Source organism: Babylonia areolata, chromosome 1 (genome assembly GCF_041734735.1).
Source record: "Babylonia areolata isolate BAREFJ2019XMU chromosome 1, ASM4173473v1, whole genome shotgun sequence".
Lineage (NCBI taxonomy): Eukaryota > Metazoa > Mollusca > Gastropoda > Neogastropoda > Buccinidae > Babylonia > Babylonia areolata.
Window position 1 is genome coordinate 41,967,033 of NC_134876.1, and position 20,896 is coordinate 41,987,928.

The window sequence follows — 20,896 nt, forward strand, 5'->3', positions numbered from 1 at the left end:
TCAACAGTTCTCTTACAGGTGCTGTGATGGAGTAAGGTGTAATAATGGAGCCAGTTGAATGCATAACAGTCATCAAGTTTCTGTACTTGATAGGTGCACACCAAGGGAGACGTTTGATGATATGAGAGACATATGGGGAGGATGCCCCATTGTATGACGTAGCCAGGCACTGGCATCGTCAGTTCAAGTGTGGTCAGACATTGTTGGAAACGACTCCCATTCCAGGACGACCACAGTCCACCATTGATGAAGACTCCATCGGGCAAGTGGAGGCTGCCATTTTGGAGGATTGCTGATTAACCTTTCGCCAACTAGCTCAAGATGTCAAGATCAGTTTGGGATCTGTAGAAAAAATCATTCATGACCATTTGTACATGCAGAAGTTGTCTGCACGATGGATTCCAGTTGCTCACACCTTTCCAGAAGCAGGAACCAGTCACATGCTCCCAGGCTCTTTTGGCCATGTGCCAAGAAAACCAGGAGGACTTCTTCGACAGACTAATTATGCAGGATGAAACATGGGTCCATCACTGTGATCCAGAGACTAAAGCCCAGTCCAAGAAATGGAAGCATTTTCACTCGCCACTGCCGACGAAGGCATGTGTCCAGCCCTTGGTGGGCAAGGTCATGCTTATGGACTTTTGGGACCAGCGCAGAGTAGTGATGATGGATTTCTTGGCAAAGGGTACTACAATTACCAGGACATACGCTTCATTGCTGCAAAAATTGCGGGAGGCCATCAAAACCGAGAGGCATGGCATGTTGACCAAATGTGTCCGCCTCCTGCAAGACAGTGCCCCGGTTCACAACTCCCATCTTGCCAAGAGGGAAGCACGGTCCTTCGGCTGTGAAATCCTTCCTCACGCCCTTCCTCTCCTAAATTCGCAATATCTGACTTCCACTTTTTTCCAACCATAAAGTCGATTTTGAAGGGCAAGCACTTCCCAGACAACGAAATGCTTATTTCCGAGGTCAATTTGTGGCTTTTGTAGCAACCTGCAAACTTCTGTTGGTCTTCACAGCTGCTTAAAGGGATGGAAGAAGCGTTCACTCTTGGTGATACCTATGGAGAGAAAGACTAATAACTGTGCCAAGTTTTGTTCCTCTGTCCATGGGAAGTGGGTCAGGAGAAATCTTTAATGAACATTGCTCATATCACTGTGATTTGATTGTAATCTATCTCCATTGGTATTTAAGTAACTCACTCTTTTTCAAACCATTATGAGCTTAATGTGTTATGGTATTTTCGCACATTTGTGCAATAATTCTTTTCCTTAATTTGATTGTCCAAGCACCACTTCTTAAGTTTTTGATAAAACATCACTCCAACCTCAAGATTGCATTCACTTGTTCTTTCCCCTTCACTGTACTGTTCACTTTTAAAAATAATTTTGATCTGGTGATATGGTGTGTTCACAGATGATTTAATTCACATTTGCACCAGAGTCATAGTCCATTAAAAAAAATGTTAAAAAAAGGTGAAAGCATGTAATTGGGAAACTCAGAATTTGTATTGCTTAAGTGACGTAACTGTGTGGCAACAGGTTTTGTACAAGTCAGTTGATGCATGGTATTCATAATGGGGGGTTAAGAGACAAAAAGACATGGGGGTTAGGGGTGGTTATGAGACATAGATAATGCTTGAGTGTATTTTATTTTTATGTTTTCATAAATGTAGAAGATTTCAAATGATGTATGCAGTTTTTTTTAGCAGCCAAACACATGTACACACTTTCAAAATAGTAATGTAATCACAGGTTCTTTTTGATCCACAAAAAATCATGACAGACAAATGATAAGTCTTAATGTATTTATTATACAGAACATCCATTTACAAACCTATATAATTTAAAATATAATATGTGAAAGCAATGTTACAGCTGTGTTTTTAAAGCATGTAGGCAACTGGGATTGTTGCAGGATCAACCAAATTGATTTCAGATTCTGACACACATCACTTTTTTTCTCTCATGATTATACATCACTTTTTTTCATGTTTTCTAATGTTCTCCAACACACACAACATTTCCCAAAATAAATGTGTGGTTTCCAGTTCTAAAGACTCGTAAGGTTCTGTCTTAGTGTGTGTGTGTGTTTTTCCCTCCACAACTGAAAATAAATTAGTCTTTGCTTTCAGGAGCAGTTTATTTGTTTTGAAAGATGATGTCAAAGGATTTATAGGAAAAAAAGAAGAAGGGTGAATGGTGATGACCAGTTTGTTATCAAGGATTAAGCCATCTATTATATGTGCCTTGATAGTACAGCATGTCTTTTTTTTCAGCATATTTTTGCACCTCCATGAAAGGTTAGAAAAGTACGTATACATATATGTATAACATTTTCAGATTGGCCACCAAACTTCATTCTGACACAAAACAACATGAACACATTATTCCAGCAATAAGTACCATTGACACAACCACACCACAAATCATAATGCCTTGTGGAAGTTCTTGGCACTCTGAATCAAAACATGAAACAGCTGACATTGGAATACGTTTGCTATGAAAGGCACCTAAGTAACTGGGCAGAGGAGGTTGTGAGAAACATAATGAAGTTCATTATTCATAGATGCCATAAGCATCCTGTATTTACAAAGAAAGATATGTTCACATAAATATCACACATAAACCCTTTCATTCTACCAAGTAGTCCTTGTATTTGGGGTTGGGAGAGGGGTGGGGTGGGTCGAGGGTACTGGGGTTTCGGGGGGGGGGGGGAGGGGTGGGGGGGGGGGAAGAGAGTAGACAACCACAGATCCTTTACCTCAAAAAGTGATGAGGAGAAAAATCAGCTGTGAAAAGCAGATGAAAGCATGATCTTAACAATACACAGTGCAACAAAATACCTTAACTAGCACAATGTGTATTACCAATTCACAGTGTAACAATTTACCTTGACTAGCACAATGTGTATGCACACACCATCAGAAGCTGATTAAAGAAATGTAAAAAGCAGATGTAAACTGCTTTGAATTCTTACTTTGTTGTGAATGAATGAATGAAATAAACAGTTTAATAATATTTTGTTGAATTAAAAAAAACAACAACAAACAACACACATAAACATCGATTAAATAGGGGGAAAAAAAAGAAAAAGAAAAAAAAAAGATTTTGACCCACTGAGCACACACATGATACTACGAACTATATCCCAACTCCCAACTCTGATAAAGCTACATTGTATTTTTTAATAATTTGTCCACAATATTTCCTGAAACAATTGCCTTGGCATCCAAATTTGCTGGTCATTTGATTCAGTATCATGGAAGACCACATATGCAACAATCAGTGCAATAACAGGTTGGCAAGAAACTAGCAATTTCGCAGAAACCGTGATAATTCCTTGACTAAGAAAAATCAGCGACACTGTAATCTAAATGTATGTGAGTGACAATACCTTGGGAGAACATGGGAAGACAGTATAAGCTGAGGAGTTTCTAAAAAAAAATCCTTTTTAATGATATTTTAAATGTGAGTTTCATAGCATGAAATATCACACTGACCACAGATCAGTTGGCGAAATCAGCCTTGCTATCTCTCACTTCTCATCCTTGGCCAAAAAAAAAAAAAAAAGGAAGAGAGAGGTAAAAATCCATGCATCTATTTTTATTCTACATGGTATTATGTTTAAGTCTGTGGATGAATTATAAAACATAAAAATAGTATTCCACACCAGAGCCTTTAGAGGTCTTACTCTGGGTTTACACAGACAACAGTTGTGACGTAACAATAAGCACACCAGTACCACACATGGTAAGGAAAATTACACACATTTCTATTTATGCAAACACCCACAAGAGCACCATGCAAAGTGAGGAATGTATGGGGCATTTAAATCCATAACATTCTGATTTTTAAAAAATCATACTGATAAAAACAGAAGGTGACATCATGGCAGCAGTATTTCAATATGTTCAGCTGTGTACCATATATACACACATATATATGTGTCCCATATATTATATACACACATATATGTGATTCAACTTCTATCCTTTTCTACACATTTTATGTGTCATAGTGAATGATGTGTTTCTTGTTATAATATAAGCTATATATTCCACAAAGTTTACCATGTTTCCAGTGCTTAGGTGCAAAGGATATGGGTTTGTCAAAGGTGGAGGCAAGTCTTAACAAAATCAAACTCAATGGCAGTACATGCATACTATGTTCTCGCTGTTTAGTCTACACACTGAAGAACAAGAATGAAATGTACAAGTACAGAAGCAATGTTCTTAAAACAATAAATGATAACCAGTATCCTAATCCAAAATCATGACCAGTATCATATCATAGTTGTCACAAGTATGTTCATGTATTTGGTTAAAAAGAAAACAAAAATGGGTATAAAAGCACAGAAAATGGTTAATATATTACATAATTATGATCATTACATATACTTTATATGAATGTCATATACATCCCATGATTCTGATGAAATCTTAAACCATCAAAATGACCAATAATCTCATAAACCAAGCTGATCAGAAGACTGAAAAACCTGCAGGTTTGTGCGTTTTTGAGCCTCTCTACATATGGGGGAAAATTCATTCCCTGCAGCATTCAGTGCCATCAACCATTTTCCAACAGGGGCAAATCACCCAGTTTGTGCAGACTTCCCGAAGGAACTAAAAACAACATCAATATCCCACATTGCAACATTCAAACAGAATGCACACCATAACTTGGTACACACTCCACAAACGAGGGTGACATAGCATTATTATATCTGAACCTTTGTCTTCTGGACATTCCTCAAAGGAACTGGAAATTGATTAGTCTTGGCCCGAACATTTGCACAGAATGCAGATTACAGAGAGGCACTGATATCCTTAAGAAAATGGCAGTGACATTAATATATCTTAGTTTGTATCAGGCAGACATCAATTGAAGAGACAATGAACCCCTGAGGGAAACTAGAAATGGCTACATGTTTTAGTCAGTACACAAATGAGTGACAAGGTGGCAGTTTGTTTGGCCTCAGGTAGAATGCAGACATCAGAATAGTGACTGAATGTCTGAAAGAAGGCATTATTAATATACAGCTTCTTCATATTTCAGACAATGTTAAAACATTGCAGAGTGGCGCTGTATTCCAGAAAGAAAGACAAAGAATATTTGTGTCTTGTGTCTTTAAAATATATCTTTATTAATCCAGTTGGAAATAATTTGTGCATCCAAAGGCTTGTCACTCATACCGCAACAGTTGGTCAGCCCACAGCTGACAGTAAGAAATATTTGACAGTGTTCGATGCTAGCTGAGAGAAAGGATAACGATGACAAAACTGAATTCCTTGCATAAAAGCATCATATCATACAGTCATGTGACTTGTTTCTTAAAAGGGCACATTCAAAATACAGAAAAAATGAAACTGGCAAATTTCATTTTTTATCAAGAGAGATTCTTCAGGCTGTAGTTGCCTTTTGCAAAGAAACAAGTGACTGCCAGAGTCCTCAAAAAAGTACTTATAAATTCTTCAGCCGACATTGAGTCTAATCATGGAAACTGATTGCCCCTCCCCTCCATTCCCCACCCTAAAAGACCATACTTCCTGAGCTTACCAATTAGAAGAAAAGCAGAGAAAAAACAAACAAAACAAAACAACTAAAAATCTGAGTCCAAAGTATAAAGAAAGGCAATAACTATTTCTAATACTGCAACTGTTATGATCACATAAAGATTTACATTAAGGTGTCTGTAGAATTCAGTAGAATAAGCATTAGGATGAAAAAAGGACTAAAACGACAAAAAGAAGCATTGTGCACAGACTGGTGAACGTGACGGCATCAGCAAACCAACGCACACAGATTCCCATCTCCAACCAAATGACTAGAGTGATTGTAAGGCCTGTCTTGGTGCCTGTCCTAGAGTCAAAAGATGGGTTCATGCTAAAAAAAAGTATATATTTTTTCATATAGCTGACAGGAAAATAATTAAAAAAAAAGAAAAGAGTAAAGTAGAAGGCATTAAACAATAGCATCCATTCTTCACCCTCCCCCCCCCCCCCCCCCCCACAACCCCCCGAAAAGAAAAAAAGAGGTAACAGAAATAATATCCCATGGGACGAAACACAAACACAATTCAAGCATGCTTAGTTATGCAACAAGACATATCCCCTGCAAACAGACACTGTAAAGTCAGCCCTGTAATTACATCTATATTTGTGAACAATAATAAAACTACTGTTTTCAAAACCACACAAAACACCATCATTTTGTGAACAATAAACACATACTACTGCTCTAAAAATGTATCACATACATGACTACACACTTCTGGAAAAGAACAGTGTATCACACAAGCAAAAGGTTATAAAACACACACACACACACACACACACACACACCAAGAAACACAGTCTGTGACAAATGACACATTCTTGTATATCAAAAAAGTAGAAACTGGGCTCATAAACAAAAAAATAAATATTACTCAATGGACAGACAAAATCCACATAATCAAACTTCGGTTTGATTATTCTATACTTATACCATGTAAAACAAACACATATACGCATCTGCACTGCTGTTCCATGATATCAAATAATCTACTTTAATCTTTCACAGAAGCAGCCAAATTCTTTAAGGAATATTCCTCCCTAAAATTGATATTTAAGTGCTTTTGCAAATACTCCAAAACAACAGAACGACACATGGTAAAAAAAAAAAAAAAAAAAAAAAATTAGCTTTGCAATCCTAGTAATGCCATGCAAGACCCATTCTGTTGCAAGTCTAAAAGAGCAGTGATCACACTTGCTCTGAGTCTCATGTTTAGGGTCAGCCAGAACCCATATTGCAAAAGCCAAAATACAGGACATCCATGAATTATTCAAAACATAAGCCCTGACTTGAAGCGGAATAGACAGGAATCAAACTCTTTTTAGCACAGGATGTGTATAGCCACTTCACTAAACTGAATATCCCAATCAATTCCCTACTGAAGGATAAAGCATCAAAAACCTAAATTAATTAAACATACCACAAGCATTTTGACACAATCTTGTAAAGAAAAGCCCATCTCAGTCACTGGAAGTGAATTTCAATAAGGCAGCGAAATGAACATGGATATGTTGTGTGTTAAAAAACCCAAACAACCTGAACAATTTGGAATTGTTCATATGCATGTAGATGTTTATATACAGGTGCACATGCTCATTCACACACACACACACACACACACACACTTAAACACACACTCGCACACACACATTCATCCAACAGCACAAATGAACAACAGCTTGCTTGTCATGGCAGTCATGACGATGTGTGGTTGTGGGAAGTCTGTGCTGCAGTTCCTGGGGTGGTGGAAGAGGAGGAAGTGGGAGGTGGCTGTGACGGCTGTAACCTCTGCTGCTGCAATTTCTTTTTGCCTTTCTTGCCGCCCACTTCGGGGTCCTCCCTGCACAATGATCAGCACCTAGCTGTTAAGCACACACTTTGTGCCCTTCATTTGCCTTCAGTGTATCTTTCATTTTATCATATTTTAAGGCACTTACTTATTTGTTTATTTTGTCTAATTATTTCGTTTAATTTTATACTAATGTTTCACACAAACTCAGGGTAGGCTTTCAAGGCCTGTCTAGTGCAATGGGTTTATGTGAGAGCCAGGCATCTGCTCCCTTTTTTTTTTTTTCAAAACAGATGTGGTGAAGCTTTCATGGATGGGTCCACATGTTCTGACACCTCCTTGAAACTGAAACTGAAACTGAATCTTCATCCATGGTGAGCTGCTTGAGAGAATTGTCTGAACATGAAACATCTTCCTTTTCTGGAAAAAATCCTTTTTTTTCCCTTCAAACTGCAGTGCCTGAAATACAAATGCTTTTTACAGCTGTTAAAGAATATGCACAGGGAGAGGTCACTCTCCACCAACCTTCTACTGGTCATGGATCATACAGACATCTGTATACAGCGCAACACTTCTCACAGAGAAGCAAGTATGCAGACAGAATTTTAATTCCTCCTACCTTAAGCTCTAGCTGAAAGCATGACTGTAAAAACCCCAGATCAGAGACTCTACACATCAATTCAAATGAAAGAAACTATGACAGGCACAATAGCCGAGTGGTTGAAGCGTTGGAATTTCAATCTGAGGGTCCTGAGTTTGAATCTCGGTAACAGCGCTTGGTGGGTAAAGGGTGGAGATTTTTCTGATCTCCCAGGTCAACATACGTGCAGACCTGCTAGTGCCTGAACCTCCTTTGTGTGTAAGTACAAGAAGAAGATCAAATACACACGCTAAAGATCCTGCAATCCATGTCTGCATTCGGTGGGTTATGGAAATAAGAATATACCCAGCATGCACACCCCCGAAAGCAGAGTATGGCTGCCTTCATGGTGTGGTAAAAGCCCACTTGTGTGCATGTGGGTGAATGTGGGAGTTGCAGCCCACAAGCGAAGAAGATGAAGTAATGAAAGAAACATACATTTTCGTGAAAGTGTGTAGGAATGTTTAAGATGGGTGTTAAAAAAGCAAAGAAACATGTCAAGGTGATGTATCATGGGAAATACAACTTCTAAAACTAAAGAGTGCAAAATGGGAGCACTGGTAGAAGGAAGATATTTACCCAGAGAAAGACAAGAAAACAGTTCAAGTGTTAACAATGTAAGAGGAGGAATCTTTCAATATATATACAAGGAGGATGTTCACCCAGAGAAAGGCAGGGCAACAATTCAATGTTATACCTTTCAACATAAGTAAGATAATTACATAAAGAAAAGAAAGACAACACTTCAAACATTAAAGCTTTCAAAACAGGCAAGAGGAAAATATTTACCTAAAGAAGGAGAATACAACAGTACAAAATAAAACCTTTCAATATAAGCAAGAGGAAAATATTTACCCCCAAGCGGGACAACAGTTCACATGTTAAAGCTTTCAGTGTAAGCAAGAAGGTGATGTCTACCAAAAGAAAGGCAGGATAACAGTTCAACATAAACAAGAAATGGATGTTTACAGAAAGAAAGGCGGGACACGAGTTCAGAAGTTAAAGCTTTCAATGTAAGCAAAAGGAAGATGTTTACGCAAAGAAAGGTGGGACAACACTTCAATATAAACAAGAAATGGATATTTATCAAAAGAAAGGCAAGACAGCAGTTCAAGATAAACAAGAAATGGATATTTACCCAAATAAAGGCAGGACAACAGTTCAACATAAATGAAAAAAATGGATGTTTACCCAAAAAGTGGGACAACAGTTCAACATAAATAAAAAATGGATGTTCACCCAAAGAAAGGCAGGACAACAGTTCAACATAAACAAGAAATGGATGTTACCCAAAGAAAGGCGGGACAACAGTTCAACATAAATAAAAAATGGATGTTACCCAAAGAAAGGCAGGACAACAGTTCAACATAAATTAAAAAAATGGATGTTCACCCAAAGAAAGGCAGGACAACAGTTCAACATAAACAAGAAATGGATGTTACCCAAATAAAGGCAGGACAACAGTTCAACATAAATAAAAAATGGATGTTAACCCAAAGAAAGGCAGGACAACAGTTCAACATAAACAAGAAATGGATGTTACCCAAAGAAAGGCAGGACAACAGTTCAACATAAATAAAAAATGGTTGTTCACCCAAAGAAAGGCAGGACAACAGTTCAACATAAACAAGAAATGGATGTTTACAGAAAGAAAGGCGGGACAACAGTTCAAATGTTAAAGCTTTCATCAAAGCGAGAAGAGATGTTTACCCAAAGAACGGCAGGAGAGCAACCAGCTTGGATTTACACGTATCTGTGCAGAGTTCGGGGTTTTTCTCCTGCAGAACATTGATGACCCGGCGAAGATACAGCTGAAAAGCTTGGCGGCGGGCCTCTACCACTTTTGTCTCCTGTAAAACAATCAGTGGGAGCCAACATCAGGGTAACACTTGAACATAAGTGTCACCTTCATTATAAAAAAATTAGTAATAATATAGCACTTTGAAACCCCTCAAAGCACTGTACAGTAACAGACACAAAGCACTGAAGGACACACACACACACACACACACACAAACACACACATGCAAAGAAGAAACAGATGTGGATCCATAGAAGAAAGACACCGAATGGAGTGCCTTAATTGTGTAGAGACTGAACAAGGCTGTTTTTTTTTTTTTTAAAGATGTGAGGAAGGGGATGTGATGGACTGCAAAAGGCAGTGAATTCCACGTTTGTACAGCTGGTGAACCGACTCCCACAGCAAATCATGTCATGCCCTTACTGTCATTACAACCCTGGCTTGATTATAGAGTACATACCCAACAAAGACTGCAACCGTAACTTCACCACATTCATCACTTTAAAAGAGAAAACAAACAGATATCCTTCAAACACATCAGCAAACTGCTGACTGCGATAGTCAATCTGTTATCTCAAATTCATTGTCTGTTAAGACTGTCTTCAGAATTAGTTTTCTAAACACAAACAGGTTTCCCTTTTCCCCAGAACATGCTGAACAGACTCCCTTATGTATGAAACTTTTACAACTGCTGTAGAGGAAAATCTTCTCACCTTGTTCCCCACAGTTTTCTTGGAGGGAAACTCAAACTTGCTGACAATGGGGTAGACCTTCTTGAGGCGGGTGTGCAGGTCGAGGAACTGACTGAAGCGACGGAAAACGTTCCACTCCTCGTCTCTGATGCGCACAAACACCTGGTAGACGTGGTACTGGTCAGACGGGGTCCCCCTCAGGAAGGCTGATGGTATCCAGATGTTGATCAGCGCTCTGGTCTGTAAGCTCAGGCTGTCCAAAACCAAACAGAATGATGCCTTAACTGTTACAGCAACAATGTTTTATATACAAAAGGAACCTCAGACAGAAACACACACACACACACATGTGTACCACACATACAGAGAAATCTGTTGTGACAGAAAGTAAAACAATACAATGCACATGTACACATACCCATACACACATGTACACAAAACAGTGGAGCGCTCATGCTCCTTAAATATCCTACCTTTCCATGAAAGCAGAACCAGACTCCTCAATCTCCTGTTCATCATAAGGAAGCTGAAGAAAAATAAAAACAAAGATTGGGAACAGGAATGAGTTTCGATAAAACTTGTGGATGGATTATTCTACCAGACCTCTCACTTTCAGCAGTTGTTGGACAGCAACTTAGAACTTCAATGTTAATAGCAACTGTGATTAAAAACAAAGAACCCAACTCATCTCTACAAAAAATGTTTACATTTATATATTTGAGTATAAAAGAATATCACGCACATTTGTCTTTGACACATTTGTGTGCTGTGATGAGTGGGTAGGTGAACAGAATGTGTGTACACTATGTGTGCGTGCATGTGAGCATGTCTTACAGTTACATATTCACAGACATTCACTTACAGTTTTTTTTTGCTGTATACATTAAAAAAAGATTAGCAAAAAATTTTAATGCAGTATTCTGTATCTGACCAGTTCACACAGTGACACCGCCTTGAAACGTAAAACTTGTTCATTTACAAAGCATCAAGGCACAAACATTTTTACAAAACAACAAAACTTCAAACACACCTGCATTTTCATTTTTTCATCCCCAAACACCTCCCACCCTAAAAAACAACAACAAAAACCAATAAAAACCAACATAAAACATGAATGAAAAACAAACAAACAAGAAAACAACAACAGCTAGCAACAACAACAACAGCTAACAAGCCAAAACGACACTTACAGGTCCCCGCAATAACAAGCCAAAATGACACTTACAGGTCCCCGCAATAACAAGCCAAAACGACACTTACAGGTCCCTGCAATAACAAGCCAAAATGACACTTACAGGTCCCCGCAATAACAAGCCAAAACGACACTTAAGGTCCTCGCAATAACAAGCCAAAACGACACTTACAGGTCCCCGCAATAACAAGCCAAAACGACACTTAAGGTCCCCACAATAACAAGCTAGAACGACACTTAAGGTCCCCGCAATAACAAGCTAGAACGACACTTACAGGTCCCCGCAGTATGATGAGCTCCTGTCGCAGCTGCTTCAAGGCATTGTCTCTGGTGGTGAGCTGCCTCTGCAGCATCTCGTTGAACTCCATCAGCTCCCCATGCATCTCTGCCACCTGCACATGGACACTGTCTTGTCACCTTTGTAACGTTTCTCACTCAGCTGGACATACTTGCATTTAAAAAAAAAAATTTTTTAATTTTTAATTTTTTGTTGCCCCATCATCTGCACCGTTTCAGTGGCAATACTCCCATGCCACTCATTTTGATTCCTCCATACACGGCCACACCCGGGTTCGCCCGTCACAGTTCCAGTGTCGGCAGTCCGCAGGGAACCATTGATGTTAGGTCGCCAGGAGGCCACACACCAGAGGAGACCCTGCACTGCTGCTGAGTCACTTTGGTGGTGTTCAGTGGTGCCTGTTCTGATTTAACATACTTAGGACACCACCTACTAAGCCCCCTACTAACAACAATAATGGCTTTGTCGCGGAGCCAGACTGAGTGAGTGTCCCTCCCAGATACTTGCATTATTTGATGGATGGTGTCATGTATTGTAATGTATTCTTATTTCAACTACTGCGCTTAGAGCTAAATTCATCTGATCAGGCACAAAATAAATAAACTTATTGGTTATCATCATTATCATAAACAACAACAGGCCTGCTGCCACCCGACCGAAGCTTCCTTGATACAACTCAACACATCTTTATTCATCTGACTGGAAATCATTTGTGCACCCCAAAGCTCTTCACTCACACCACACACAATCTCTCAGACCACAGCTGAGTCCTGACACACGCAATAACATTATAAGATTGGACAAATGGGCAAAAAGTGACATAAATTAAGCTGATTACAAACAGGAAAGTAATAACACACAGCAGCTTGATTTATCACGTAATACAAGAGATCTGGTCTAAAAGCACTTGTAATCTTCTGTGTTCATGGAACTCTAATATCCACTCCTTCTTCTTCTTATTCTTCTTCGTTCAAGGGCTGCAACTCCCACTTTCACTCGTGTGTACACGAGTTGGCTTTTATGTGTAAGATCGTTTTTACCCCACCATGTATGCAGCCATACTCCATTTTGGGGGTGTGCATGCTGTGTATATCCATGTTTCCATAACCCACCTGACATGAATTACAGGATCTTTAATGTACATATTTGATCATCTGCTTGCATATACACATGAAGAGGGTTCAGGCACAAGCAGGTCTGCAATGCTTTAACAACTCGGCTATTGCATCCGTCATTCATTCATACAAGTAAGCTTTTACGTTTATGAATATTCTTACCACTGCCAAGTAGGCTTTACCCTTGTGAAATAAGAAGCCATTCTCCATACTTGGGGGTATGCATGCAGGGTATGTTCTTGTTTCTATTACCCCATTGAACGCTGACAAGGACCACAGTATCTTTAACATACACATTTGATCTTCTGCATGACTATACATATGTAAAGGGGTTCTGGCATGAGCAGATCTGCTTATCTATTGACCTGTGAGATTGTACAAAAAAAAATCCCATACAAACCCCCCCCAGAAAAAGATACACACTTAACTCACTCGAGATGACAAGTTTTCTCCCTTGCTTTCCCCCACAAATGGCCCATTTGTAAGGGTTTGGAAATAAATTACAAAAAATACAAAATACAGAGTAAAAAAATGAAACTTTCAGAACTGGTTTATTATGTGTTGGGCTATTACATATATACATATAAAAAAAAATCAAATTTCTCATCTTATTTTAGTTTTGCCATTACGCAGAAAATAATGCCAATTTTTCACCCCAAATCACCATACCCATGCTGGCTTTCTGCACTTAATTCACTTTCTACTTCATCATCATCCACCTCTTCAATGTCCAACCCTTCAGTTTGTAGCATTTCACTGTGCTTCGGCAACACTAAAACGTTGCTATCTCTGCCTTGTTCGGTCCACAACATTTTGAGAAGAACCCACTTTGCAAACAGGCTGGCACGACCGGTCAGTGACTTTGTCAGTGTGTGTGTGAGACGGGCCACACATGACAGGCTGGCCAATCATACCATTCGATTGTGGAGTGACCAAGAATAGCGCACTCTGCTTGACTAATCACAAAATCACGTGTACAGCGCGTGATGGATTTTAATTTTTGGAAAATGCTATTCCATTCCATCATCCGAAACCGAATACAATTTATGTAGGAATGCTCATGCATTCCATTGTCCGGAGAGAGTTAACCCATCTGCCACTGTGACCAGGATTCAAACCTGGGACCCTCAGACTGAAAAACTGACGCTTCCACCTCTTGGTTGTTCTGCCCATCTAGCCAAAGGTGGAGCTGTTTGCATCTAAGCTGTCTGAACTGCAGGTCAGAGGATGAGAACCTAAAAACTGTTATTTTGCAAGCTCATGTTTGCGGAGGATTCGTTCATCCTCGGTCTTGTCACTGTACAGCCGCAAGGGTTGAAGATTCAAATCAAATTGTCTAAAGCCCAGTTGACCACAAAGGAGAATTTCAGGGCTGACTACTCTGCAGTCCTTAAAAGTAAAACCCTGTCAAAGAGAAATGAAAATACTGTAAAAAGGCCAATTAAAATGAATGAAGACTCAAACAGGAAGAGTTTCATCCCTATCTATCAAAACACCCAACAACATGATATCCTGTGAGAACTGAACATTTTGATAGAAATTCAAAGATGTAAAGATGGCTGTCTGATTTGCTGAATGTTAATGGTTTAAAAACTAAAAAAGAAAATAATTAGAATAAACTATAGAGGATTCATTGCTAATTTGAAAAAAAGAAAAGAAAAAAAGAAGCTATTATGTGAGATCTAAACACACTGAAAAAAATACAATCAGTTTAAAGACAGCTTAAGCAGTTTGCTCATAACTCTACATCTAACAATGCACACAAACCATGCCAACTTTAAACAGACATTTGTGTTTAGTTAGAAAACCCGAATGATGTACTGACCTGAATGAGTTTCTGTTCATATTCAGAAGCCTCATGACTGTAATCGATGGTGGATTTGGGTGGAGGAATGCTGGGTTGCATGTCATCCAGATGAATCCCAAGCTCATCTACACAGTCATACCAAAACATCCATGTCTGCAACTTTCGTCACATAAAAACAAAGTTCATCAATTCAAGCTATTTCAACAAAATCCAAACAGAAGGGAAAACCAAACACACATACTCAGACATGGGAACACAAATCTATACCCTCCCCCCACCCACACACATATACACACAATAATAATAATGATAACAACAATAATAATAATAATGTGAAGGCTTATATAGCACATTTCCCCACTTTCAAGAGCAGGCTCACTGCGCTTTAGAGTAAAAAACATTTAACATTTTAAATATATAATAATATCATCACATATCATTCACAGCACAAAAAATGGTACATCACACACACACACACACACACACACACACACAAAACCACACACACCATTAACAAATCTACCTAAAAGCTAAAAACGACACAGAGAATCAATAGAGATAAACAAACAAAAGTAAAATTAAGATGAACTACACACTGCACACGTAACGTAAAATTCATCTGCTTGAGTAAAATAAAACATTACAGAAACTTCATTTAAAAGTAATCAATTAAAAATACACTATAAGCATATCAAGTAATAATTCAATAACACTTCCCCACTTAGCCTAAATAACGCATATATATACAAACAATATTTATCATGCACATTATTACTTATGATCACAGCAGGGAAAGCACTAGAAATCAAAGTTAAATAATAAATAGGTAACAACATGAATACAAAAAACTAACGACAGTAAAACAATGGTCTCAGAACAATAGGACACATACCAGTTGGAATGTGTCACAAGGAGAGAGAAGTGTTCATTGTTTGTTGTACTGTGAAAATACATATGCCTTTAATGCTTTTTTGAACGTTGGTTTTGATCAAATGCGGAGAAATGTTCAGTGACAATAGGTTCCATTGCCTGGGTGCAGTGAAAGGAAAAGCGTGTTCTCCAAATGTCTTGTGCAGGTCTTTGGGTGTACATTGAATTAGTTGATCTGTGGACGAAGTGGCTGAGTAGGTGAGAAGACAGACAGAAGATAGGAAATATAGTCTGGTGAAGAATCCAAGAAGAAATCATGGCAAAAGGGAGTTTTTATAATGCATGCGTGCTTCAACAGGGAGCCAGTGTCAGGTTCTAAGCAGAAGCATGATGTGGTCTCGTTTCTTTGCTTTGAACATAAGCCTTGCAGCTGAGTTCTGTACCTTTTGCAACCTATCCAAGCATCGCTTAGGACAGCCAGTAAGAAGAGCATTGCCGTAATCTAGCCTTGACAGGACAAAAGCACTGACTAGTATCTTATCTGCTGCAGTTGTCAGGAAGTGACTAATGGAAATGATCTGATGGAGAGTGGCAAAGACAGATATGCAGACCTATGTGAGTGATATGATTATTAAGTGACATATCATCTAAGACAATGAATCCAAGACTGCATGCAGAAGGAGAGAACAAAATGTCTCAGCTTCCAGCACGAATGGTAGATGACTTTGAATGAACTGAAAAAGATCTCTCTGAGTGAATGAGAAGGGCTTTGGTTTTATCATCGTTTAATTTTAACTTATGACCTGTCATCCAAAATTTAACTTCTCGAACACAACTTTGCATGACCTCTACAGTATGATCTATTTCTGAGGGAGGATAACACACACACACACACACACACACACCAACACACATTCACAGACTGCACAAACACAAAACGCACAAGGCAAAAGCTATATTTCAAACTGCAGTCATCTTACAATTAAGAAGAAGCAGAAGAAGAAGAAGAAGAAACTTCAATCAGATTTATAAACTTGTAATAATTACCATCTTTCTTTGAAGCACCTTCTGTACGCAAGAGCTGGACAGCATTCACATACTTCTTCAGCTGATGTTTCAGAAGATCATTTTCTCTGTTTATGAAACCACACCATCAGATCGTTAACTTCACAGCAGTATTCCTGAATCATTCACATATTTTTTATTTTATTTTGTGTGTGTGTGTGTGTGTGTGTGTGTGTGTGGTGTGAGTGTGAGTGTGTGTGTGTGTGTGTGTGTGTGTGTGTGTGTATGCATACACCTGTGTTGTGTGTGAGTGTGTGTGTTTGTGTGTTGTGAGTGCATTCTCGTGTGTGTGTGTGTGTGTGTGTGTGTGTGTGTGTGTGCATGCATGTGTGTGCATGAGTGAACATGAGTTTGTGTGTGTGTGTGTGTGTGTGTGTGTGTGTGTGTGTGCATATGCCTATATGCGTGTGTTGTGAGTGTGTGTACATCCTTGCGTGCTGTGTATTTTTTCTTTTCACATATTTACACAAATGTTTTTTCAGACAGAGGTGTTCATTATTTGCTTGGCTGTCTACCTGCGCCTGTCTGTCCACCCCCCTCTCAAAGAAACACACACAAAAAGACAACAACACCCCAACCCAAAACAAACCCACACACCACAACTCCAAACAAACCCACACACCACAACCCAAAAACAAACCCACACACCACAATCCAAAAACAAACCCACACACCACAACCCAAAAACAAACCCACACACCACAATCCAAAACTAACCCACACACCCCAACCCAAAACAAACCCACACAACACAACCCAAAACATCCCAACCCAAAACAAACCCACACACCACAACCCAAGACAAACCCACACACCCCAACCCAAAACAAACCCACACACCCCAACCCAAGACAAACCCACACACCCCAACCCAAAACAAACCCACACACCACAACCCAAAACATCCCAACCCAAAACAAATCCACACACCCCAACCCAAAACAAACCCACACACAACAACCCAAAAACAAACCTACACACCCCAACCCAAAACAAACCCACACACCCCAACCCAAAACAACCCAACCCAAAACAACCCCACACACCTCAACCCAAGACAAACTCACACACCTCAACCCAAAACAAACCCACACACCCCAACCCAAAACAAACCCACACACCTCAACCCAAAACAACCCAACCCAAAACAAACCCACACACCTCAACCCAAAAACAAACCCACACGTACTTCTGCAGCTTCTCCACCCTGACCCTGTCGGCTTCCCGCTGCTGGGCGGCCGACTGCTGGAGTTCTGTGATGTCTGCCCGCAGCATGGAGGTTGTGTCCATCTCCTTCTCCAGCACCGCCTGCAGGGAGCGGTTCTGCTGCTCCACCTCGTCCTTCCTCACCATCATTGCCACCACAGCCTGCCGCAGCTCCGCTGGGCACAGAGAAACGTGGGACAGATGCTTGTAACAGGTTTAACTCTTTAACCGGCCAAGTTTCTGTGAGGAAAAACGCTCCCCAACGCCAAGTATTTAAGAAATGATGCTCTCAGTCACAGGCTTCGGTACATGTCAAACAACACAATGGACTTGTTCACTTCAAACTGGGTCAGGGACAGAGGGTTAGTCATTGTTCTAATGGCAGGAAACTGGCTGCAGCTGTCAAGCTTTGTCACAATGTGAAAATGGCCTTATCAACATGACCCCTCCATGTCAACAAAAGTTGCCTCTGGCGGTGCACTGTCTAGTCAATAAAAGTTGCACAATACACAAACTTTATTGTCTATACTTTGGTACAGAGATCTTCTTTTTGGCAGCAGCACATGTCCAACATAAGAAGAAAACAACAAACAAATAAAATGAATAGAAAATAAAAAGATAAATTAAATGGCACCAAATCGAAATAGCTATATACAAATATACAGATTACTGAAATTTACGTGCCTCTCCATTTCAGTCAGCCAAACCGCACTGCACATCTACCCACACACACACACACACACACACACCACGCGCACACACACACTCTCTCTCATCCCCTCTTTCTGTGTCTCTCTCTTCACAAGAAATGCAACTACAAAGATCATCTGGCGGTGCACTGTCTCGTCAACAAAAGTTGCTTATGGCAGTGAAAGAGTTAATGTCCACACCAAACGCTGGTGATACCATCCCTGGAGAGAGGGGGCTGGGGACTTATGTGACATTACACTCACACCACTAGAACAACATGTTTACGATAGGCAGTGAGAACTTATAATAGCAGATGACATGCACAACAGTCGAGTGTTCAGACTGTTAGACTTTCCATCTGCGGGTCTTGAGTTTGAATCCCAACTGTGCCTGGTGGGTTAAGGGTAGAGAGAGAAAAAAAAAAAAAAAAAAAAAAAAAAGTCAATCTCCCTGGTCAACAAATGTGCAGACTAGCTGGTGTCTGAACCCCCCAAGGTATGCATGTTAAAGATCCTATAATCTGCCAGCGTTTGGTTGGTTATGGACACAAGAAGAAGCTTAGCATGCACACCCCTGAAAACACAATCTGGCTGCCTTCATGGCAGGGTAAAAGTGGTCATGCAGGTAAAAGCCCACTCAGAAGAAGAAGAATGTTATATTGGGCACCCTCAGTCACAACCTCACAACTTTTTCAGAAATATAGGCACCCTGAAAGGACAGACAAGTGATCCAGTGTGGTGAATCCAGTACACTGTGAATACTTAGCGGCACTTAACCTACTTTCAAAATTACTTTTGCTCGTTGTTTCACTTTTGACTGCCAAAGATGCAAAAGATAAGAAAAATAATTGGTTCGACATGATAATCACAAGGAAACCCAGACAATGTTTATGTATTAAAACAATGTGATTCCTCTTGATTTTGACACCAAACATTCTGAGTGAAGATTATGCTTTTTTTTTTTTTTTTTTTTGTGTGTGTTCAAAGAACTGGCAAGCATACCTGTTTGCAATTGCAACCAATCTGTCAGAATGGTGGTCATTATGACCATAGTTGCTTTCCTTCAAATTTCTCTCATCACTTTTTTCTCGTACAGCACTGGAGAAAGCCACATTACCTTTATGCAAGGAATGCATGCAATCAAGAAAGAACAAATGTAAAGTGAAATCATACAGACACAGTGACGGTAGTATTCAGAAGCAATTACACTGATGCAGGACTGCAAACTCAGATGCAATCCATAGTGTTGACTCCATGCTGAAGTACATGGATTATCCATGCAGAAATATTAAGAAATGTATTGAAAACAATAGCAGGTGGCCTGGCACTAATATAGCATCTCTGATGAACTGATCGAAAATGTGCTGGGGTGGAGGGGGCTCAGTGGGAGGGGGGTGGAAGATGAACTGGCTTGATTGGCTGCATGGATGTTCAGACAAAGGTTTGATCTTTGTGGTATATTGATCGAGGGATTATACGTTAAAGAGTGTATGTGTGTGTGTGTGTGTGTGTGTGTGTGTGTCTCACTGTGTGTGTGTTTGTTGGGATAGGAGATATGCAAAAAAAAAAAAAAAAGGCCTTGCAGTTGGATGAATGATATAACTTCAGTAAAGCGATCAGTGTTTGTGTATTTTCCTTGAAGCAGATTCTACGGTGTAATGCTTCACTGATTTTGTTGGAATCAAAAAATGTATTTTGCTATATTGTTGACTCAAATGTTTACAATTATAACCTTCTCTGTAAGGGACAAAAAAAAGAAAAAAAAAAGAAAAAAAAAAAAGGTTTGATCTTGTGAGTAAAATCACACATGAAGTGGAGTGGGCATGGTAGAACAACTGGTTTGAATAACACAAATAACACAGCAGAAAAGTGAAAATACATTTATCAGTCGTGTCCCCTGCCTGTGCAGTGGAGTGCTTCCAGTAAAAGAAGCAGAAAAACAAAAAAAGGATGTTCCATTTACCGTGAGACATATGCTGATGATCTTGTTCTGACATTGCTGTAGAAACACCTCCATCACCTTCGGTTCTGGCACTGAAGAAAATGAACAATCATTTCAAAATCTTTCTCCATGTTTTTAAACAAATGAGAAATGAAAGCTGACAAAAATAATATCCAAATCAGCTCTTAGAATGAATTCCCTTTGAATGTGAAGAATTTCTGCTCAAAGA

General features: G+C 39.5%; 1 protein-coding gene across 1 annotated transcript in view; it reads right to left on the minus strand.

Annotated features, from left to right (window-relative positions):
• Positions 1 to 6,009: 6,009 nt before the first annotated feature.
• The window catches only part of LOC143292097 (sorting nexin-29-like), a 29,308-nt gene continuing 14,421 nt past the window's right edge, over positions 6,010 to 20,896 (minus strand). Inside the window, exons 13-21 of the mRNA XM_076602283.1 lie at positions 20,689 to 20,759; positions 18,020 to 18,212; positions 16,813 to 16,898; positions 14,914 to 15,020; positions 11,951 to 12,067; positions 10,957 to 11,009; positions 10,505 to 10,736; positions 9,701 to 9,840; positions 6,010 to 7,401 (exon numbers count right to left, since the gene is read on the minus strand). Of these exons, the coding sequence (XP_076458398.1) occupies positions 7,257 to 7,401; positions 9,701 to 9,840; positions 10,505 to 10,736; positions 10,957 to 11,009; positions 11,951 to 12,067; positions 14,914 to 15,020; positions 16,813 to 16,898; positions 18,020 to 18,212; positions 20,689 to 20,759 (1,144 nt within the window). The 3' untranslated portion in view covers positions 6,010 to 7,256. The remainder of the gene's footprint in view (positions 7,402 to 9,700; positions 9,841 to 10,504; positions 10,737 to 10,956; positions 11,010 to 11,950; positions 12,068 to 14,913; positions 15,021 to 16,812; positions 16,899 to 18,019; positions 18,213 to 20,688; positions 20,760 to 20,896) is intronic.